The 23,432-nt window shown below is 37.6% G+C and overlaps 1 protein-coding gene across 7 annotated transcripts in view; it reads left to right on the top strand.

Annotated features, from left to right (window-relative positions):
• The window catches only part of PDE4D (phosphodiesterase 4D), a 388,091-nt gene that overhangs the window by 342,342 nt on the left and 22,317 nt on the right, over positions 1-23,432 (top strand). Inside the window, exon 1 of one of the 7 annotated variants that reach the window (XM_050330060.1) lies at positions 22,222-22,613. The exons of the other annotated variants lie outside the window; for them this stretch is intronic. Coding sequence (XP_050186017.1) covers positions 22,566-22,613 — 48 coding nt within the window. The 5' untranslated portion in view covers positions 22,222-22,565. Of the gene's footprint in view, positions 1-22,221; positions 22,614-23,432 lie in introns of those variants that run through there. 7 annotated transcript variants of the gene reach the window in all.

The raw sequence follows: 23,432 nt of genomic DNA, 5'->3' as shown, positions 1-23,432 counted from the left end.
AATGGTTACATAGGACTAGCATTAGCACATCCCGATCCAGTGGTATTTTGTCTAGATACCTGCATGCTAGCAGTAGTCTATGACATGCCAGCTCACAGCTTTGGATGACTGAAAGTAGGATGATGTAGATATATGATGAGATGCTTTTTCTCCCCACTTAAAATTGCTTGAAGCAGTAGTCACAGAGTGCTATGTGCAGTCTCCAGATGAGCCCTCTCATCATGTGGGATTGTGTTACCCAAAAAACTTCGAAAACGTGCCATAGGTCTGTTCTGTAGAAAGCTAGCCATGATGCTTGGCTGCCTGAGTTACACCAGTATGACTGTAATATCCAGTCATATCCAATATCATCCTTATGGTAAGCAGATTTCCAAGTGCCTGTAGGCATTGCACATGAACTAACTGATGGATAGATCCATGATGCACCCATAGGCATAGTTTGTAAATAAATGTGATTTCAAAAGGACATAGTATTTAGATGTATTGTCAATTGTCATTATGTTATGAATTTTACAGTTGGTGTTTTCTTAAATTTCTAGCTTCTGGAATTAGGTACTAGCAAGACAAAACCAGTTTTTAAAGGCGTAAGAAGTTTGTCATTGTACTCCTCTAGAAGCCCTTTAAAGTTTTGAAACATTCCAAAGTGAAAAAACATGCAAGACCTTAAATTTAGAAAATTGACTAAAATGTCTTTCATTTTTGGAGAACTAGTCCTGATTTTTTATACTATTTAATATTGCCTAACATCAGTGGACAGTGGTTGTATTGTGTTTTCCTGCATCATGCTTTCTTGAACAGTTCAAAAGTAATTTTAGGAAATAGTTTACAAATCTGGGTCATAAAGATAGGATCCTAAAGCATAATTAGATGTCACTGTATAACTGTTTTGATTTCCAAAGATGCTAACCCATATCAGTTTCTGCTAAACTGAATTGTGAGTAATATCTCTTGAAAAATGTAGTTTTTAGGTGACTACCAGCTTGTTGATTGTGATTTCTAACTTTATTTGCAGCTACACTTTGATACACATGTACAAGCCAATAACAGTTTTAAAAATTTCCAGGTAGCAGAGATAATTTTTTTTAATTCTTTTTTTTTTTAAAATAATTAGCTTTTTTTTTTTTTTTAATGGGTAATGCCCTGTTCCTTTTCTCTACCAAACAATACTAAAGTAAAATTTAATAGATTTTAAGTTCTCTGGGAGAAGAACTATCTTGTTCCAGTACACAGTTTGGCAGTACGTAGTGTAAGGTCCTGATTCTGGATCTGAGAGTTATGCTGTGATAGACAGTAAACAAATTAAGAATTCCAGTAATAAAGATGGAGCAACCACTTTCTGTTAGGTGGTATTATTTGCAGATTTGCCAAATGTCGAGGAATACCTATAATAAAACTTGGATGCAAAAGCATATTTTCACTTTTGCAATCGTGATTTTACAAACATCTCATCCTTATTGCTTCTGTGTGTCTGAGCATATGAACTGAGACATGGAAAAAGGTTCAATGCTTGTAATTTTTGTTTCAGTTTTAAGTCTCCTGCAGATGATGGTTTTTGCACGATTTGCTAATGACCGGTAATGATCAAGAGTCTGGAAAATGTAATTAACAGGGAACTTCTTTCCTACTACAAACTTAGGTGTCAAAGCTGAGAAGATTTAGGTTTCATTTAGTTGGACCGTGTTAACTGCTATGTACTTTTAAAGGATAGACTACCTTGCAGTTTTCCAGCTTGTATACCAGTATGTGCAAATGCTTACAGATTAAAACTCTATTTACAATACTAGTTACTATTAAAAAAAATACTTTGTGAGATTTTTTTTGAGTGTTTTGAAGATGCCCAAAGCATCAATGTTATCAACCAGCTAACACTGAAAAACTACCCTAGTATAACACAATATAATACAGCACAAAGATTAGTGGAATTTTGGTTTATATTTATAGCTGTGTACTTGACACCCACTATGTACACTCAAACTTTATTTTAAAATATGATCTACCTGCAAATGTTTAATATAAACTAAAATCATACGTGAAGGAAACAAAGACAACTTGAAATTTGTTCAGTTACTTTCTCTCCTAAAGTTCCCTGCCAATGTGAGCTGGTTTATAATCACATTTTCTTGATCCTAAAGTGTATTCTGGCATGGCTGGGGTGAAAAGAGCAGGGCTGGAAAGTACCTCTAGCCTCTTGGCAGCACTTCACTTTTGTGAGTGAGAAGCATCAAAAAAGCATCTGGATAGAGAGGCGTCACTGTGATACAGGCTGACAGCAGCTCTCTGGGTTTACCTATGCCCAGAGCTGATGACAGGCTCTGACTCCTGATTTAATCAATTGGTCAGTTTTATCTTTGTCTTATTCTTTGCAAAAGCTTAAGTACTGTGGTGTTCGGTACTGTTTTATGGTCCTAGATAGGCTGTGTCTAGAACGAATAAACATGGATCAGTTGTTTATTAAGAGGCTAGCTTTTAGTGCTGTCTTTTTTGCGTTCTTGCTTTGAGGCAGGTTCATGGCACCGTTAGGAGTTTGTCTTCAGAAATTACCTCTCATATGTGAAAGTATCATTTTTTTGCAATGATTTTTTCAAATGTGGAAGCTCAGCCAGAGTAAAGTTGTAACCTCTTCTTTCCCAGCCTCAGGTTAGAGCCACCTGTTTCCAGTTGAGGGACAGGATAATTTTCTACATCCACTTAAGTGGATTTAAACTTCAGTCATTCTCTTGTGTTTCAAATATTGCACATGAAAAATAGGTGCTGTAAATGTAACAGTAGAAAAGAAATTTGTTGTTGTCATGACTATATATGGGGTTTGTTATGTGACAGTCCTCTTATATAATGTCTGGCAGTGCCATTACACTTGGCTGGCCGACATGATAGCTTAATTGGGTCTTATGTTCTCAGATCCTTCTAGGAAATCTGAGGATTTGGTTAGCTCTTTAGAGTGCTGCTTGTGATAACGATTATGATTAAGGGGCAGCTCTTAGCAAGGAAATGCTTGTTGAATGCACCATCAGAAAATCTTTTATTCATTAAGGATTTCAGTTTTATAGTGACAGAATTAAAGAGATTCTGATAAGGTAGTAAGCCTGAATTTTAATTAATGCATATTTGTGCAGCTTCCCCAATTTCGTTGGACTTTATAGCAAGAGAACAGGACAAAAGTATTGTGTAGATAAGGAAGGACTGCTTTTCTGGGAACGCTCCTCCTTTTCTATGTACTGAAGCCAACCTGAAAGGATTTTATGACCTATGGGCTGTAGTGCAGTTCCCTGTTCACAACCTTATTTGTCATCATGTAAGAGCACTCCTGCTTCTGGAGGGCCCTTGGGTAACTGCAGTGATGAGTGATATGTCTGTGTGTATATAGATAGATATAAAAGGAGATAGCACTCTGCCATCTAAATTGCACAGGGATGTGCTGCAGCAAAATAAATGTTGAAACCTGCCCTTATAATTTATGAACACTTCCATGTTCTCAGAAACAACTGGATGGAGTAGTGGCACCAGTTCAGCTATGGCTGACTCTCTTCTGTGCAAATCCATGCTGTTTCCATAGGGGCTGTTGGGTTGCTGCCAAATGAGAGAGGTCATAAAACATAGTTTTTTTCTGCTAGGATATGTAATTGGGACCTTGGTAGAGTGATAGAGCTGTAGGTCTTAGCGAGAAAGAAGCAAATGTGGTGGGTTAAGCTCAAGGTAACTGACTTGTAAGCAGCCCTTATTCCTTGTGTGGGTGCGTGATGGCAAACATTGACCTCCTTGGGCAATTACGAGCAAGCATTTGTGATTTTGAAACATCTTATTTGTGTGATGGGGTGAGCCCCTTCTGCTGTTTTTTGGGATTCTTCTCAAATACAAGTACCTAGCACAGGATATTGTTTTCTGGGCCAGTGGAAAGGAGCCTAGCAATAGGGTTAGTTGATAGAAAGAACACTGGCATTTCAAGAAACCCTTAATGTCACAGATTGTCTGTATTTTAAATTTTAGAAGAAAATAGATTTCTGCATCTCTTATTCAGTGCACTTTGAAAGGTCTTGGATGCAAGAGCTGTGTACTAAGAGTTGTGCCTCTCAGAGGCTTGCTATCATTTAACACTTTCCAAGTTTTTAGCTGCTTCTAGGATTGCTGAGCTTTCCAGTCATTAGTAACTGGATCATTTTTTCATAAACATAAGCAAATGGTCCATGCCAGCATACAAACAACTCTATTTTGTAGCCTCTTTAATTACAGGAAATGCCACAGTGTGAAAGAGTCTTTCCTTTTAGCATAATGGGACAGAATAATACAGCAAAATGTTATGGAGTAAATAACTAGAATTGATGTGGGAAAATAATGTTATTTTAAACTGACATAATAAAGGATTTTAAAATTAGGAAGTTTTTCCAGGAGTTGAATTACTTAAAGTTAAAATGTCTCATCAAAGTGCCTTTTTGTGACATGTACAAAATTTTTTTTTCCCCCCTGAAGGTCTTACTTGGAAAGGTTCTTCACAGGAATGAGTATTTAATAACTTCTTGCTTAGTAATAAGGTGTTATTTGTGGCAACTGAAAGGTATGATAAGTATCTAAATACTTGTGGCTTCTTGTGGCAGTATTTAGAGTCAAAGACTCCTGCATTGTATTCATGTTAGTGTGCTGCTTTGCTTAAGTTTAGACTAAGATAGGAAGCATTTTGGAAAGCAGTGGCCATTCTTTCTTTTTTATTTTTTCTTCTTCATAAATTTTGTGTTTCCAAATAAGAGGCAGCTATTATATGAAGCTTTGTTACAACAAATATGGCATTTGCTGAAGTATCAGTCTAGATTCTGTCTCATAAAGACACTGCATTAAGAAACTGTTGTCCTGATTGAGTTACATTAGTGGGGGTTTTGATATCATCTACCAAAACTTTCCGTGTTTAGGAGACTTACTACAGAATTAAGTGTGTTGTGGATGGATATTTTTTGGTCTGCGTTTTTGCTTGGTTGGTTTTTTGTTTTGCTTTGAGCATATCTCAATAGAAATTGATCCCTGTTCTGGTTAACTTGCAACCAGTCGTGCAGGGAGCTACAAAACTGAATCTAGGCAAGCTAAGGTATGACGAAAGTCACGTTCACCCTGCCTTGAAACCATGTGAGCAGGGTACCTCTTGAGCTGTGTTCACCTCTGAGCAGTTCAGCTGCAGCTTCCCTGTGGCTGCCCTATTATGTGCCTGGTGGCAGTGATGTGCTGGGATGGGGACTACTGCTTCTTCTGGATCTCCAGCCAAGGGAGACTGCTGTGCTAGTGAAAGTTCTGCCTGTTGTTGTCTGTGCTTGCCTGCTCTGGGTGTTGAAGTGGAGCTGCACAGGCAATAGTACCACCTGTTGTAAACCACCAGCAGTGGAGCAACACTGAAGCAAGCTAATGTATAGGACTTGTTTACAAGATTATCTGCAAATAAAATTTAAACACCTTGCTACTTGTATTAAGTTGTAGCCCACTAATACATGATCAGATAATGAAATAGAGCTAGCTGAATACTCCTGTAAGATCCCACAGCAAGCCAATACTGTCAATTCTGCCCATAATTGCTATATGAAAGGCTGCTGGTTTATGCATTTTTGCTGTTGGTTTTATTTGCATTATTTTTGTTTTATTTAAAGCAAGAGGACAAAGGAAAGTTAAACTGGAAGCAGATCTTCCAGATAAATTTGATTGATTTTGCTTTTTTATTATACTAAGAAATATCAGACTTGCAAATAATACATGTATGTAGTTTTTCTTAGTAATAGTACATCTTTCCTGGCCAAGGATAGTTTCTAATCTGTACAGAAAGTATGGAAGCAGCTTATGAATCTATGTAAAGGCAGTCTACAGTATAAAACATCAAAATCTGAGCTAGCTTTTTACCTGTGAAACAGCATGGATCTTTAGGTCCTTTTTTCCTCTACTTGTACAGGAAGTTATGTTTTTAAAAAAAACCCTGTACTATGCCACACATAGTGACACACAATGACATTCACATCACTATTTATACAAAAGTATTTCTGTTCTGCAGATTGGGCAACTGAGGCCGAGTGGTTAAGATGAGTTTGTGGCAGTCCAAGGCTTCAGAGTCCAAGTACCTCAGAGGATCGTGCTGTTGCTTTCACGTGTTCAGGTGTGCTGTCTGGTCAGTGTCTGCACGGCGCAGCCCAGTGGCAGGGCTCCCTGTGCTCCCTGCTGCATTCACATCAAAGTTAGGTTTTTCATATAGGAAGATCAGTAGCAGGTTTCAGGAACATCATAATGCAATCCCCTCTCATCAACACTGATACTGGCAAAAGGTAACGAGGTAGCAATTGTGTTAATGTACATTAGTTCAGGCTGGTTTTCAGGCTCTTCCATAATTCGCCATCACTAGTTTAATATGTGTTAATGGTTTTGCTTGCTTGTGTTCATAAGCGCCGTAGGCTAACCAGTGACATTTTGTTATTACCTGGTTTGTCTTCATGAATAAATTTACAGGCAGTTTTTTCAAAGTCATATAAAGCATTTGAAACAAAGTCAGTGTTCATTTTATTCTGGAATAAATGGCCGGACTTTACAGGAAATGTATGTGGTTAACTGCAGCTTCCTAACCATTACTGTAGGAGTATTGTTTGATGGATATAATGATGAGTGCTTTTTAATTGAATTAGTTTACATGATTGAAGGAACCTGTAAAAGAAGGTGTTAATGTATTTAAACCAGGTTATCTGATCTTCTTGTGGTCAAGGTTGACTTAATGCAATAATTTTACCCAGAATTACAGACAACCTCACACTGCCAGCTGAGATACTAACATTTTTGTAAACTTGATTTTTCTGATTCAGAATTAACAGTTGTAACAAAGTTGTCTTTTCTAGTGTCCAGGAAAGAGCAAGATGAATAACAGTAATGATACTTTAATTACCATAAATCAGCTTCTAAGAAGCCCCCAAAGATGATAGATAGAATTTTATAACGAAATATGGTTCTCTTGTTGTATACTGATACCAGTCAATAGATTCAGGAAGGCACCACTGCATTGGTTGGTACTGAAAAAGTTATTTTAGTTGCAGGGATTAGATAAAAAGATACTAGATGTTTTTTCCTACTCTTTCTCAGGATATCAGTTTATATTCAGCATTCTAAAATACAAAATGAAGGGTACCTCATCCTGGAGGATTATTTTATATAGAAACAATGATTTTTCATAATATATCAGGCCCCCTTTGGCGATTCAAAGTGTGTTCCAAATGAAGAGCAATTTAGTGAGGATATGATTCATGTGTACTTACTGATACAAGGAAGCAGTTTAGTTTTCAGAGTTGATGAGAACACAGGATAAACACCCTAGGTGACATTTTGTCTGTGCCCTTTAGCAGTGTTTCTATAAACTTCATCCCTGGGACACTGAAAAAATAGTGCAACTGCAGCAGAAAAGAATGGTAATCAGAAGGCACAATAGAGGTTAGTGTAAGGAAGAAAAAAAGAAATAGCAAGGTAGTGCTTTATTTTGCTTTCTAAACTTGTAGCTCCCTGGAATTCTTCTTCCTTAGCCTTAGCATACCCGTGTTCAGCTTTTGCTGTCACAGAATACTAGAGTTAAAAGTACTGCTGCAGCCAAATCCGGATGCGTTTTTTGCATGACTTGTAAGGTGTCTGGAAGCAGCCCTTGTGTGGAGTGTTGCAGGAGCGTGATTGGATTCCTCAGCATCTCTGCCCCCTGCTGCATGCTGATCACCTCGGCACACGGTGCTAGCTCCTGCTGTTGGGAATGCCTGCCCTGCTGCTGGGAATGCCTGCCCTGCTGTTGGGAATGCCTGCCCTGCTGTTGGGAATGCCTGCCCTGCTGTTGGGAATGCCTGCCCTGTTAATCCAGGCACCCTAATGGGAAGCGCCTAGGCCTGTCTTAAACAGGTCCTGGGGAAAAAAGTGCAAGTCCCATGTATGGTTGGCCATGGCAACAAGCAGAGACGAGGGTGCCATTTTGGAGTAAATGCAGGCTATTGTGGTTCAGTAAGAAGCCAGAAAGTATCTTTGGTAGATTTACAAAGTTATTCTGTATGTGCGTGTCAAAGGTTTTCTGAAATGCACCACTTCCAAGAAGACAGCTTACAAAAAAACCAAAATCTGAAATTAGGTATGTAAGGGTGTCTTTAAATGAATTATTTTTCCACTTGCAACAGAAACTTTAGCTGGAAAATTAATAAGCACATTTACTCCTGTGAAATATTAATGTGATGAATTATTTGACCAATCTCTTTGGCTGCTTAAAGTCCAACACCTAGATTTCTCAGTAAAATTAATGTATTTTTCTTGTACTATGGAGTATGGCCAAAGTTTTGTGTGTCTGAATATTGGACCCAGGTAAAATTGCATTTCATGATTTGGTAGTTGTTTTTTCTCTGTTTCTTAGCATCAGTAAAAACAAATATGTATATTTTCTAGCTGAGAGGGATTTTGTGAAGCTCATTTTGGTTGCTGAAAAGGTTTCAGAGGCTTTATTGTAGGAAAACTCCTTCAAGCTCATCACTGTGAAGATGATACAGTTCTTTGATACACAGAGCTTGGCATTTCTAGCTCAGCTTTCAGCACATACCTTGATTTTTAAAATAGAACAGATAAAGTTTAAATGCAGGATGAGAAAGTGTTCTGAAAACTTGTGCAGAAACAAATCTTGACATTTGGGGGCTAAAATAAATATTTTTCTGTTATTTTTGGTGGTCAGGAATATACATTTGTATTCTGATCTTTGTTTCACAGGGCTGTGAAAGATAAATAGGTTATAGGAATGATATAACAACACAAAATAAAACTATGCTATTGCGATAAAGTGGAACTGCATGCTTCTATTTATACCACATCTATACATTTTGTCTTTCCAGGTAGATACTGTGTTCTTATGGGTCTTTTAGATTGTATAGGTGTGGTATAAATAGTAGCATGCTGATGTACATAGGCAGTTTAGGTTTGTTCTCAAAATCATTATCAGAGCTTGAAAAATGTTCTGGTTATAGAAAACTAAAACTGCCTGACTGATCAGAGCCAGGATGAGAGGTCAGGTGTTGGGTCTTACTTTTTGTTACACTCTGTCATTTGAATAGTGTGCCTAAGTATGAAACAGTGCCTTAAATGTTCTTGAGGGAGGAGTTATATGGGGTTTGGTTTTGTTTTCTTTCTTTGTTTCCTTCTACAATGCCTTGGCTATTGTGAAATAGCACACTTTACACAAATCTGTCTGTTCCTCAGTCTGTCTTTTCACCCTGCGTCCTGCCCAGCAGTTATGTCTTACCGTTGCTGATGCACAAAATTTTTTTGAATGGCAGAAGTCACACTGACCTGTACTGCATCTGCTGAGTGGCTTGCTGATGGACTCGTAGGCCACAGCAGTGGAAGTGATATTTTGACTTGTACTTTTTGACTACCAGGAGACTTCAAAGAGTCTGTTAGCAGACTTGGACAAATAGTTTTGCTTTGCTTCATAATTCCTTTTCCTCTCAGGAAATTTTCTAATCAAGACCTGAGAACTTTGTGGATTTATACTGGTATTTTGATATGAAGTGATTAATATAATGATTCACTGGATAACAGACAAGGCAAATGCTTGTGGTAGTCATTTGTTGTGCTTACACTGAACTGGGAAATATTGGGAAGTCTTACCACCTAATACATGGTGAGAAAACAGTCTAAAAATCAGAAAAATGTTTGGTTTTTAAAAGCTAGGACTATGCTTTTTACACCTGTGGCAGTAAATGAAGCAGTAATTAACAGAATAGGTATATCAATCTCATGAAATGAGTATGAAATTAACTTTAATACTTACTGTAGTCAAATGTTACATCACATTTTGAATGGAATATGCCTTAGACAAGACGTAAACTCCCTATTTAACTATACAGTCCTATACAGCTGAACTGCACTTTTTACACCCTTCCATTTTTATTCTTTGTTTTGGAAATTGGACAAAAGTACGGCATTGGACTTGAGGGGTGGAGGTAGAAAGGGGTGACCTGGAAGGTGGTACTAGAGCGTCATTCCTGTTACCTGAGGAATTTGAGCAGTTTATGTGAATTCAGCAAGCTGGAGCTAGCGAGTATCTTCAAATTTATTTCATCAGGCTATAGATGGAGCCCAAGGCTGGTTTTATTTGTCGTTTCTCTGGCTTTGATAAAGAGTTGATAGAATCAACTGTTAAGCAAGAGCTTCTTTGGAAGACTGGAAGAAGTTTAATTAGTTGCAGACTAAAGCCGTTTTAACATTTCTGTCCTTGTTGTGACAAAATGGGCTTGTGCATGTGTGTCCACATAAATGAAGAGGCTGGTGTCTTTCTGCATCTGCTGAGGTCTTACCAGCACTTCATGTGCTGCTCAGAGCTTTTCCAGCAGCGAAATTTTGCCAGCTTTTTTTTTTTACTATTGAAAATGTAAACCAAAGATGATGATGCCATATATGTTTAGACCTTACTGCTTTTGTTTGATTTTAAGATCTTTTCCCAACTGAGGATGATTTTTATAGAGACTTAAAAGTATTTATTAAAGAGGACTGAAATATGAAAAATGCCTTGTTCCTTGATAAAATACCTACTAATAATGAAATGTTAATAGAAAATCTTTTACTTAAATAATGTATTTTGTATCCATATTGCAAGTTCATCAGAAAATATACCTCAGTCTAATGATGTACTTCTGTTAGGGGAGCCTAATCAGTTTGCAGGACATGATACAACTTTCATGTTTTTTAATTTACCTTTGGTTTCAAGTTTTGTATGAATAGCCAGATTCATTATAGTTTAGTGTTCAGAAAAGTGATAGTGAATTATTATTGATTAAACAGAAGTTTTATATTTCAAATGAAATTTTCTTTAAGGTTTTGATGTGCTATCTAAGTTTGTAAGTAAAATAAATTATCAATGCTGAAGTATATTAATTTATGATTTTAGTTTTAACCGTTCTTAAATACAAAATATTAACTGGTTATAAGCCATGGCTAAAAGCAGTATTTGCAAAAGGGGATTACTGTACAGGGTTACTGTACATACTAGAAATTGCTAAATACAGGCCACATTTGAGTATTTTCAAATAAAATATTGATTTAAAAATTAAAAATTGTTTACTTGTAAGTATGGATTTATTGATTCTCTGTCAAACTGTAGTTGATCAGGAGCAACACTTATTCTTCTAGAAAACTTAGCATAAAAGTGTTTTCAACATTTGAACAGTCAGTTGTGAAACTGCATTGTGAATAATGCAAAAACGTTGAAAAAAAACACCCAACAAACCTGGAGAATGACTGAAAGGGTGCCTCTCACCTGAAATCCACTTCTAAAATAGTAATGAGAAATGCATAAGTTTATACTCGTATGTATGTGTGATTTGAGATAACCTTGGTGCTTGCTTTATTTTTAGTTTTGTTTTATAAAAAGAAGCAAAATTCACCCAGGAGAGGGCTCCTACAAAGTTCTTTCAACTTTTGTGATGACTATATTGGAGACTAATAGAAGTTGTGTGATTTGTAGCTATATTAAATAAAACCTAGTGCAAAACTATCTGTGTAGCTCTGTATGGGGTCTGAGCTGGCAAGCTGTAAACCTTGTAGCACAAGAGTAGTTCTAGGTGAATGCCCGTCTCACAATAGCCCACTCATAGAATAGAGTGATGCTGCAAGTCTGCACTCATGGAAGAACCAGGCATCCAACTACATCTCCTGACCTTCAGCTGTTCTCTCCTGAGCAAGTATGCTCCTTCCTGTCTGTATTTCAGGTGGTGAGCTATGTGGAAACACTAGTAGCTAAAAATGGAGAGTTCTAATAGTCCATTTCTACTTCTCAGCTATTGGTTGCTGCTCAGATGAGACTGAGCACTGACTGCTCTGCTGCAGCACAAGGTTAAACAGGGTTGCCAAACCCAAAGGAACAGTGAGACATGGGTGCTCAGATTCTGTGTGTAGAATGAGATGCAAATTACTGGTATCCATAGACAAGGAATAAGGAAACATGGATATACCATGAGCTTCCTCATGCAGATACTGAGACTTCTTGTAAGAGGGATTTAAATCATGCTGATAATAAGTAGGCTATTCAGGAAACTACAGAGCTGCCTTTGGCCCGATTATGTTATCTTGTCTCCATCTCTCTTGTGTGCACATGTAAACCTAACCTCACAGTACACCTGACTGTGGGACTGAAAACCACTTGGGTTTTGTGCTTGTTTGCTTAATTTAACCTAGAGGCATTCAGGTGAAGTGCTCAGACAAAAAAAAAAAAAATTTGTCTCCCTTTGTGCATGAGACAGGCATGTAATGGGTGAGATTAGTTGTTTCTCTTCTTCCAGATGAATAATCTTTATTATTTTGTGTATCTACATAGATGCAGAGCCTCTTTAGAGCATCTAAATAAAAAATCAAATGAAAGGTATGAAGGACACATTGCAATGAGTATTAGTGAATGATCTTCCTTGAAAGAAAAATGACACTATCACATGCACTATCACAACCACAGTCGTGGTTTAATGAGAACTGTAGTCTTAACTAAAAAAATTGTATGAAACAAGTGGCCATCTGCATTCTGAATGTTGGTATCTAAAGTGTGTGGGCATTTCCTAAGATGTGTTTATATCAGAGCTATACTGAGCTTTTTGCCATATTAGAACTTACTTCACAGTCCACAATTCTCTGCTTTTGTCTATGGAATATTGCTGGTTTTCATACCTGCAAAGACACTGTTGAAAGATTCATATTTTTTAGTATGAAATTACAACCATTCAGCAATATTTCTGATGAACTGTTTAAACTTGACTTTGGTGAGGTCTGTACTAGGAATGCCTCATTAAAATAAGTATGTCACATTACAGGAGAAGTAAGATTAATCTGACAATACCTGTGAAACTGTCTTTTGTCCTTACTAGCAAGCCAGATTTCTGTGTGACATAGGTAATACTCTCAGTTTTCACTGTGACAGTTGTATCAGTCTTAGGATGAGTGTACCATCTCAGCTCTGAATGAAGCATCACACCTCTTTGCACATTTGCTAGATATAGCTGTCTGGAAAAATGCATAATATGTGTATAAACTTCTTTTGTGAGCATGCTATGGTATATATTTATGGGGTGCATATTTACTTGCAAGGTGCATATACATATAAAAATAGAAGTAAGTTATTCAGATGATTCTGAATTTTGTATTCCTTTTATTACATATCTATGTCTTTGTCAGACACGTTTATAGTCATATTTTTCCACTTGATAGAAAGGAAACTGTCAGGATTACCTATAAATGAGTTTTAGGAAAAAAATATATCCCACTTCTCTTTTCACAATACTTAAATGTCCAAGTGCTTTTTTGTGGGGGAGAATTTTGATATTAGAATAAATCACCTTCATTGTTTCTCTAGTATGGATACCTTTATGTATTTAGTACAGGAAGTCTTAGAAAAGTTTTAAGCTACACTGTGTTCTTCTCCCAAAATAAAAGTGTCCTTATATAGCGTTAACACTGATGTAGCTTATAAATCTTATTTATGCAAATAAGCTGTAGAAAGTCATCTTCAGTAGATAAGGTAGCAGGTACAAGTTGTTGAAAGTTCTGTGCCACGGGACATTGGTGTTTAGCAGCAGCTATGAGTGTATTTCTGTGGCACAATATATTTATTATATCTCTCTGTGGATGATATATATATGATATGTATTAGATCTCTATGGCACAATATATTTATTAACAGCTGCATTCCATCAGCATTGGTATAGCGTAATTTTGGGTGCATTATTGAAGTGTAAGGTCATTGCACTACCTCTGTTAAGTTTACACTTCCTCTCTTAAATGACTTAGGACTAAAAGTCTCTGGACAGCTGCACTCAAATAGGCATAGCCATGCAGAGGAGGTGCATATAGGAGGATCACACTGGTCTTTTGAGTTAGATGATCTTTACTTGTTTGTTTTCTGTAGAGCACGTTCAAGTGTCTATTAAGCATAGGAGCTTACTGCTGAGGAACACAGGAGTAGCCCTGAGCCTCCACTTAGAGCAAAGCTTGACAATTTTATATATTAGTTGCCCTGGCAAAACATCCTTGGCTAGAGCTACGCTTTGGGAAGCAGGGAGTGGGTATCAATATATTGTTTGGAAAATGTCCGTACTCAAAGTATGGCAAAGAAATGGCAACTCAATGAAACATAGAATACGGTATAAGCCAAACTGTGCAGCTATATTTGAGGCTGAGATTTCCACCCAGCTTCCTTGCTGTACTTTGCCTGGAGAGGGTGGAGAAGCAGGATGCCTTTTTCCTTGCAGATAAGGGGAAAGAGTGAAGCATTACTTTGTCTGTTTAGTTGTCATTGCTCCCAAGTCAGGAATGGATGTGTGTAATAGAGAGAATGAGGAGAAAAAAACTGAGTAAGAGAATGGGAAAAAAAATCAGAAATGACAGTGGAAGATCATCCCCAACAGCAGTCTCTAAGAAAAAATACATAAAAGAATGTGACTAAGAATGAGCTGACATGCTGTCAATTGATATACATGTGGATGGAGCTTTTAGAAGAAAGTATTATTTATTTCTTTTGCCTCATGCCTGATTTATTTTTCTTTCCTTTTTTTTCCATCTTGGGAATTGTCCTGTGCAAGTCACCTGTACATACAGTTTACATAATAAAAGCATTAAGGGGAGGACAATAAACTTTTTTTTCCTTTCACATATAACAGATTCTTCTTCTGTTCTTCCAAGAGAGGACTATTCTTAAAAGGAGGTTGGAAGGCCAGAATCATCTGATAGGGTATCAAACTTTTTGGTTTTAAGATCTGGTCACAGTAAAGCCTGAGTAGCTCATTTAATAGGTGTTATAGGGCGAGTCGTGGAGGGAAAGTGATAACTAAATAATTTCTATTTTCTGGTTTTCCATCCAAATTATACTTCCTATAAAATACAAGAATTATTGTAAAGCAAACAAAATGCTGCCAGGGTATAAATTGTAAGGGAACTAATCATGATGAGAGTCCAGGCCCTCTAGTGGTAGTGTTCCGTGGCTTCTTCCAGAACTGTGTTGAAAGATTTGGCTTAGGTGGATCCCTGACAAGTTGGTTGGAGTAACAGCAAGAGAAGCATGCCATTAAAATAGATTGCATAAATACAGTTGATTTTTGCATATGAATTAGATGTGAAAAATATGAAATATGAAAGCTCAGTTTGCTCCATTGTCCCTCATGTCCAATGCAAGCTGACCACAGATTTGATTTCTGTGCCAGGATTTTTTATATTAACATTGCAAGAAGTTAAGCCTAATTTTCCAAAACATTGCTCAAACCAGGCTATTTGTTTGAAGGTATTTGTTCAAAGCATTTCCAGATCAGAAGTATAAGTAACTAAGGTCTGTTGTTTCACAGCTTATTTTGTTGTGATGCAGACATTTTGTGTGTTTGTATCCATATATTGACATGTGTCTAAAAACATGATTGTCGTGGTTTTGCTCTGGGTCAGTTTGCTTTCACACCCCCCACACAATTATTGTAAGTTGAGAGAAGGTTTATGCAGACAAAAGAGGCCTGATTTGGGAAAATAATATGAACATTTATTACTAGCAAGCTAAAACTAAAGAACTATATCTACAACAGTTCTACTTAAGTAAAAGTACTATGTTTTTACAGAAATATCTTCTCCCCCCTTTATATCAGTCCAAGGAGGAGAAGCAGTTTCCCTCTTCATTCTCAGAGCTCCAGGTCTCTTCAATAACTCTGCAGCACTCTCGTCGTAGCTGGAACTCTTTCTCTCTTGCTCTGTGTCGGCCTCCAGGGCTGGGCCTACCCTCCTCCTTGGCTAAGACCAGAGGCTGGGGGTTACCCAGGCCCTGAAGGTTTTTCCTTCCATGGTCTTGCAAGGGGACACTCGCCTACCATGGATCTTCTTCCATGGGGTTACAGGGGATAATGGCTTATGAGTCCACCCCAGTTTCCCTATGGAGGTCCCTCTCCACGGGAGAACAGTCCTTGATAGACTTCTCCGATATGGGTCTAGCATGGATCCCGCACATGGATCCCAACATCCCTACCCGAGCCATTTTTTGCTCCAGTGTAGGTTCTCTCAGGGTCACAAATCTTCAACAGGACTCTGCCTCATTTCAGTCCCTCTCATGAAGTCTCGGCTTCCTGGTACGTCCACAAGCTCCTCTGTGAGCCACATGGAGGTCTCCTCACTCCAACAATGCTCAGGAGTGTCTATTGAAAATACTGCAGTTGTAGAGAGTACCTTTAAAGACACTGCTCTGGTGTGACTGAAAATTACTGAACCACATGGTGAGAGTTATGGTCTGAAAAAAATTTAGTATCATCTTATATATTCATACTAATGCTTTTGTTATCACTAGAGGGCAGTAAATACAAACACTGAATTATGTATTTACCACAAAATATTTTTCTTTTTTTATTTTAATTAATTTAAAATTATAAAGGAACAAGATTAAATAACTCAGCTCCTGAGTTTTACTACATATTTACCCTAGAATAGTTCAGAAGAACATTTTCATCTCAATCTGTTTAGCAACATAAAATTCTCATATTTCATGCATACAAATTATATATTCGCAAATAAAAGATCTGTAAAATAAAAATGATACAACATAGACTATTCCATAATTTTTAATAAATGTAATTCTGACAGGCAGGAGGCTGCCAAGAAAGCCTTTTTAAAGCAGTATAATTGGGCTGCCTTTGGCATCCTTAAAACTGAGACTTCTTCAGAAGAATTGGGGATTTGTTCCAATTAGAGGTATCGGTTCTCAGCCACCAGTGGAGTTCAAGTTTTCTTGATATCAGCACAAGACCCAGCTTTGTCTCTACCGCTGCTGCTCACCTGGTGGGTGACATCTGATTGCTGCATCTGGAACAATTTACTCATATTCATAAAATTCCTGATTGTTTGTTTGGGATTTTTACTTAAGTTCTACATTGTTTCTTCTAGTCAGGGGGTCTTATGTGGATGCAGAGAAGTTTGGTGAGGCTGGCTGATTCATTGGAGTTTTCTTGTCCCTAGCTGTCCTGCTGCTTCCTCCAGACCAGCTCTGTTTTTTGGCCCAATTGAGTCCATCCGCATGCCCTTGCTTGCTGAATGAAAGGACCATTCTTTTCTGCTTTGGTCTTCCAGCACTGAGTAGACTCTCTATTTTGTGGGGAGGCTTTCTGCTGTGCCAGCATAAACTCGGATGGAGTTGGCTAATACTGTGAAAACAGTGCTGTATTTGTGACAAGTAGGAGTCGAATTTGACATGGGTAATTATTGCTGTTCCCTGTTATCTGGAGGTCAGCCTTAAGATTGTAGAAATATAGAAAGGTTTGTGTTGGAAGGGACCTTAAGCATTATCTAGTTTTAACAGCCTGGCACAGCATTGTTTTTTAATATTTTTAGACAGGCTCTTTGCTTTATGGTATTTCTTCAGGCTATCTGTTCTTGTTTGTAATGCATACAATTTTGAAAACTAAAACTAGTGATACCCCTAGCTGTCTTCCTTTTTGCTTTAATTTTTACTGCTTACTAGACAATGTGCACTACATCCAGCACATTTGTATTCAGGACTAATGCTCAGACATGTCTCTGAAGGTTCCTAGTACAACTTCATAATCGATCTAGGGGATTGCAGTGAAGAGCACTGTTCTCCTCTCAAAGCTAAGTATGTTTCTGGAGTTCCTGTATTACCCATCAGTGACCTGTAGAAGGAAAGACCCAGATGGTAATTTTCTCATGGGACCTTTAGGAAGTTACTGCAACTGAATCACAGAATGGGTCATATTGGAAGCGATAGTAGTGGGTCACTGGTCTCACCTCCCTGCTCAAGCAGTGTCATCCCAGAGCACATTGCACAGGATTGTGTCCAGGTGGTTCTTGAATATCTCCAGCGAGGGAGACTCCATCACCTCTCTGGGCAATCTGTTCCAGTGCATGGTCACCTCCACAGTAAAGAAATTCTTCCTCATAATCAGATGGAACTGCCTGTGCATCAGTTTCTACCCATTGCCTCTCTTCCTATTGCTTGGCACCAACGAGAAGAGCTCAGTGTCATCCTCTGGGCACTTTCCCTTCGAATATTGATACACACTGATGAAGTCCCCTCTCAGTTGTCTCTTCTTGAGGCTGAACAGGCCCAGCTCCCTCAGCCTTTCCTTGTAAAAGAGGTGCTTCAGTCCCTTAATCATCTTTGTTTCCCCCTACTGAACCTGCTCCTGGACAAGAGAGCTCACTCTCTCTCTTGTCCTGGGTAGCCCAAAACTGGACACAACACTCCAGGTGAGGCCACAGGAGGGCTGAGTAGAGGGGCAGGATATTTCCCTTGACCTGCTGGCAGTGCTCTTTCTTACGCACCCCAAGATATCACTGGCTTTCCCTAAGTCTTGTGCGTTTCACGAGTTGGTTTCAGCTCAGTAAGTCTGAGGCGAGTTCAACTGTCTTCCATTGCTTCTTGTTGCTTCCTCGGTGCTAGTGAAACAGGTCTGCTTTGCTATGTTTTCTCACTGTAGTAATTCTACACAGTAGATGTGGGATTTTAGGTTAAGCAGCTTGAGGTTTTTCTTTTATTACAAAAAATTTTCTCTGGCCCCTGAATAATATTTGTAAATTTTCTTCCTACACGACGTACATGACAGCAGTTAGGAAAACAGAGACACTAAAGCTCTGTGCATTGTTCCATCACTAGAGTTGGCAGCATGGGAGGTTTTGAGTATCAGGTTTTTTTATTTAGCATCATAGAAGATTCAGATGTTTGGGGGTAACAGTGTCACTATGAAATGTCCTGTCAAGACACTATGAAGTCTTCAGGTTTTCTGCTTTCTTCAGTGTAGTTTACCATTTTGTACTCATGGACCATGCTTCTTATTGCTGGTATCTTTGCAGTTAAATTCTTTGTACTGTAGTCTACATGAATGGTGTGAACATTTTTAGTTCATCCCATCAACCACCCCTCCCCCCAGTTTTTCTGTTCTCTGAAAGTTTTCATGGTAGCGGCTTAATTGCAGACACCAGTTAAGAAATTGAGTATCATAAAATAGTTTCAAGTCTTGCAGAACCTCATTTAAAGCAGTCCCATTAAATGAAGTCAACCTGCTTATGATCATTAGATATGGGTCTATAATCAAAATGTTAACCTATTTAATGTGTCCTCTGTTGACACTGGGTCAGTTGTTGCAGAATATTTTTAAATGCCCTACAACAGTACAAGAATATTACACGTTCAGATACATACATGATATTGACAGGCATTAATTACACTCCTATGTCTTGGTTCTTTCTCAAGCAAATACCTAGAATATGTGTATTTTCAGCTTTTCTGTTATTATATTCAAGACTGATGTTTTGTGAAATGGCCTGAAGTTACCCATCCGTCCTGCTTGCAATTTTTAAATGGCAGAAATTAAAATTTTTGCAGTCTTTAAAAGTGTGCTATGGCTGAACATCACAGCTCCTGGGATCTCTGCCACCTCTTTTTATGACTCTTTTGGAGAAAGTCGTCTCGGATCATTGATTAAATAATAGCTAACATATGCTGGAGGTATTAAGGGACTTCATAATCTTTTTGCATTTCAAGGTCATGGTCTTAATTCTTTCAAAACACAACTGTGCTCATTAAAAACTTCCCTTTTTTTCCTGAATTATTTTATTAGTCACTTACTGTATTTCAAATTATATGTTTCTCATTTCCGTATTCTTTACTTGGTTGGAAGCATTGTAGAAAATGTCATTATGCCCTTCTTCCCCATGTGTTATCTTCATGGATGTATGTCTGTATAAAAACAAGATCTCCAGCTTTTGTTTTTCTTAACTTAAATTCCTCTCAGTATTTAGTTATTATTCACTCTTTGCAGTCTGGGAATTGAGCATGAAAATCAGCCAAAAGGATTCCTGTAAATCAGTGCTGGTGTGACTTTCCCGACTATAAATGTCCAAGGTCCTACTTCTACATGTAGCCAAAGTCAGAGTGCATGCTTTCTGAGACAGCGAAGTCATAAAATTATATTACATTACTGCAGTTGATAGTTTATGATGTTGGGACTGTGGTTATTGAAAAAATTATACAAATTAATAGTAAGCAGCAAATATCAGATGTAACCTATAATTAGTAGTATAATTAATATGCAGCTAGAATAAATTGTTGTAACATATAAGTACACTGGAGGAAATTTTTTTCTTTTTTTTTTTTTTTTCACGAAAAGGATCTAACTAATAACTCGAACATCATTCTTCAATAAATTTAATAATGCCATAATCCTGTAATTCTTACGGATGTACCGTTGTTTCATACATTGGTGAGGGATTAAAAAAATTAGGATTTTTTAATACGTGCTAAACAACTAGTGTAATTTACATGCCAGCCATATTAAATATTCCTTATCTGACTCAAGTTCTGTGCTTTTGGGAACAGTTGTTAATATTTGGGGAGGAAATAGCCATGAAAGTAGCAAAGTAAGAGAAAATAATTTAAAACTTGGCTTTCCAATGTTTGCTAATACTAACTATTGCAACCACATTTTCATAGTTCATGCCTTGTTCCTAAAGCTGCCAAAAGTGTAGTGGCTGTTATTTTACCGTTTTCTAAGTGATGCTTGAAATTTCCTTCTGAAGAAAGGCAGCATATTTTCAGTTCTCAATGTTGATGCTGGGTAGGTGGCAGCAGTGCTCTCTTCTGGGTGATCAGAAAACAATGCAACACAGACATGGACAAGATTTATATGCAGTGTTACAAAGCTGAGCTGGAAGAATCAGGATAAATATTTTCCAGAAGTACCTTTTGGCTTCTTTAATGTCATGCTGAGTCTCTAGTAACTCCAGGTTTATTTTCAAAGCTTAATTTACATCTTAATGTACATCTGGCTGCATAGATCCAGAACAAGTGTAACTGTGCATATTAAATAGGAAATTTGTCAGAAATGTTTTATGTTATCTATTTTAAGGAAAACAGCATGCTTTCCAAATAAAAATACATTAAGTGCTGATGATCTGTTGATTGTATCCAGTTGCTATATATTTCTTTCCTGTAAGGAAGAAATTTGTTGATGTCATATTTTGCCCTATTGATTTTTAAAAGTTCAGTTCTTTTTCAAGCACTTAGTGTTAGTGACTATTTCAGCCAAAACCTGTCTTATGACCGTTCTCAGCATCTTCCAGTGAATTAGCAGTGTAGAATTAAGCTGAACACTGAACCTCATTCAGTTTGTCCTTAGGCTTTGCCCATTGTCATATTGGAAAACTCTCCCTTCTTTTGATGCAAAAAAGACTCAGAAACTTGCTGCAGTTGTGCATGTGCATTGCACAGAATGGTGCAAGATAATCATAAAATCATAGAGTGACATGGGTTGGAAGGGACTTTAAACATCTAGTTCCAACCCCCAAGCTGTGGGCAGAAGTTTTGGTCTCTGAGTGACAGATGGTGGGATATTTTGTTTAATGCCTGAGTCAGCTCATTGACACACTCCACTTTCAGTTAATCCCTTTTTTTCCCCTATCATGTCTAGCTGTAATTGATTATAGTAATCTGCTGAGGTGGAAAGAGCAAAAGTTGAATAAGTACAGTGAGAATTTGAGGACTCCTATTAACTCACTTCTTGAGGACTCCTATTAACTCACTTCTTACGTCTCTGTGGAAGCTTAATACTCACTGGGAATTGTAGGACATGTGACTTACTTTAGCTTAATAAGAACTACTTTTATCTCTCAAAATAAAAAACCAGTAGAAACTAGAAACCTGGCTCAGTAGTCTGAGGTGGATCAGTTTTTAATCTAGATGGCATAAAAGCCAAAAAAATTTTCATCACAAACTTCTCCAGAAACCAGATAGTTCTATTTATTTTGTTCTGCCTTTTTTTCCCCCTTAAGAAACCCTGAAAATATAATTTTCTTCCATATGAGAAACTAAAACCACTGCGCAATCCACATGGATATACACAGTGCTCATTTTAACTGCTTGGATGGTGCGTCCACTGAAGAGAATGTTAAATGCTGCTGAACTGATGAGACTATAGTCCAATTATTTTTGAATGGCTGCAGGCAGGCATGCCATTAATAAAGGGCATTTGCTGTTGTTAAAAAAAAAAAAAAAAAAAGGTACCCTATGCCCAGGAGAGTCCCCAGTGTTGGCTGATGGGAAATTACCATACATCATTATACCAGCCCTGCGGATTTATATCTTTTAGAGTGATATACTATTGGCTGCTAGTTAGGCTCTATGGGAGGGATCGCTGCCACTGTCTGTGGCTTCCTCTTCAGGTCCTTATTTGGTAGCTGTTGATAGAGCAAGTCTTTGAGCAGCCGAGCATCTTGACATACATTATTCATTAAGTCCTGGTGTTCAGGAAATATGCATATCCCTAGCTCTTCAGAAATTTCTTCAGCTTGTACAATATGTGTCTTCAACGTTGCCTCTGAATGCTTGGAGTTTCACAAATGGCATTTCTGCAATCGGAAAACCACACGTTTGGATTTCGTTTCAGAATGCCTCCTGTGCGGACAGTTACTGAGAACCTGAAGATTAGCAAGAAGAATTAGAAAAGAAGGCATCTTTATTCTTGGAAGTCTTTTGCAGTATCAGATAGAGAAGAACTGATTAGCTTAGATCGGTAGTATAGGAAAAAAAATCAAAAATGCCTGAGGCAAACTATTTACTCTCAGTTTCTTGGGGCTACATAAAGGTAGGATTTTCTTTTACTTTTTAAGAACCTTTATTTGTGGTTTGTGATTGCGTGATCACTGGATAGCATGGTAATTTGTGGGTGATATGATAATGAGTACTATGAACATAAAGTAAAAAATGAGATAACAAGCCTTTGTTCAGCAAGAAAAATGAACTGCACAGTATACAGTCTCTTAGAAACTGTGCTGGGACTTTTAAAATAACATTCCTTCAGTGAATGATGAGATTGAATCTAAAGCCAAAGAAATTCAGAGGTTTTTTTCCTGTAAGAAAAAGGTTGCTACAAAACTGTATTTCTAGACATTAAAAGATTAAAAAAATGCCCCCTGAAAACTGTGATACCATTACAATGGGAGAGGGCATGAGTAAAGAAACTGAGGATAATGGGTGGATGCATGACTCATCCTGGTTTAATAGCTGAAGAAAGATGAAATTATCAACAGTATGTTTCAACAACATTTTCTGGCAGCCTATGTGGTGTGACATCTTATTGGTTAAAACACTGGAAATTGCCATCTTCTAATACTGATCTACATTTTACGTAGGGCAGATTTGAACTAGCTTGAAACTGCAATATTACTAGAAAATGAAATTAAATAAGCTTTTATCTCCTTTTATGGAAAAGTTTTGCACCAAGGAATCAAATCAATATGCCTATCAGTCACAGAAGTGAAATCCATGAAATAGAAAACCACACTTGAGCTTTGTTTTAGCCTTAAAAAATTATGCTTGTGCTTAAAAAAATGATGTTGTAGTTATAATAATTATCAAGTTGTAAAAAAAAAAAACAAACCCACAACCCAAAAAACAAAAACCC

The sequence above is a fragment of the Myiozetetes cayanensis genome, unplaced genomic scaffold, assembly GCF_022539395.1.
Source record: "Myiozetetes cayanensis isolate MyiCay16 unplaced genomic scaffold, myiCay2020 scf4, whole genome shotgun sequence".
Classification (NCBI taxonomy): domain Eukaryota; kingdom Metazoa; phylum Chordata; class Aves; order Passeriformes; family Tyrannidae; genus Myiozetetes; species Myiozetetes cayanensis.
This window is presented reverse-complemented; position numbering and strand designations above follow the sequence as displayed.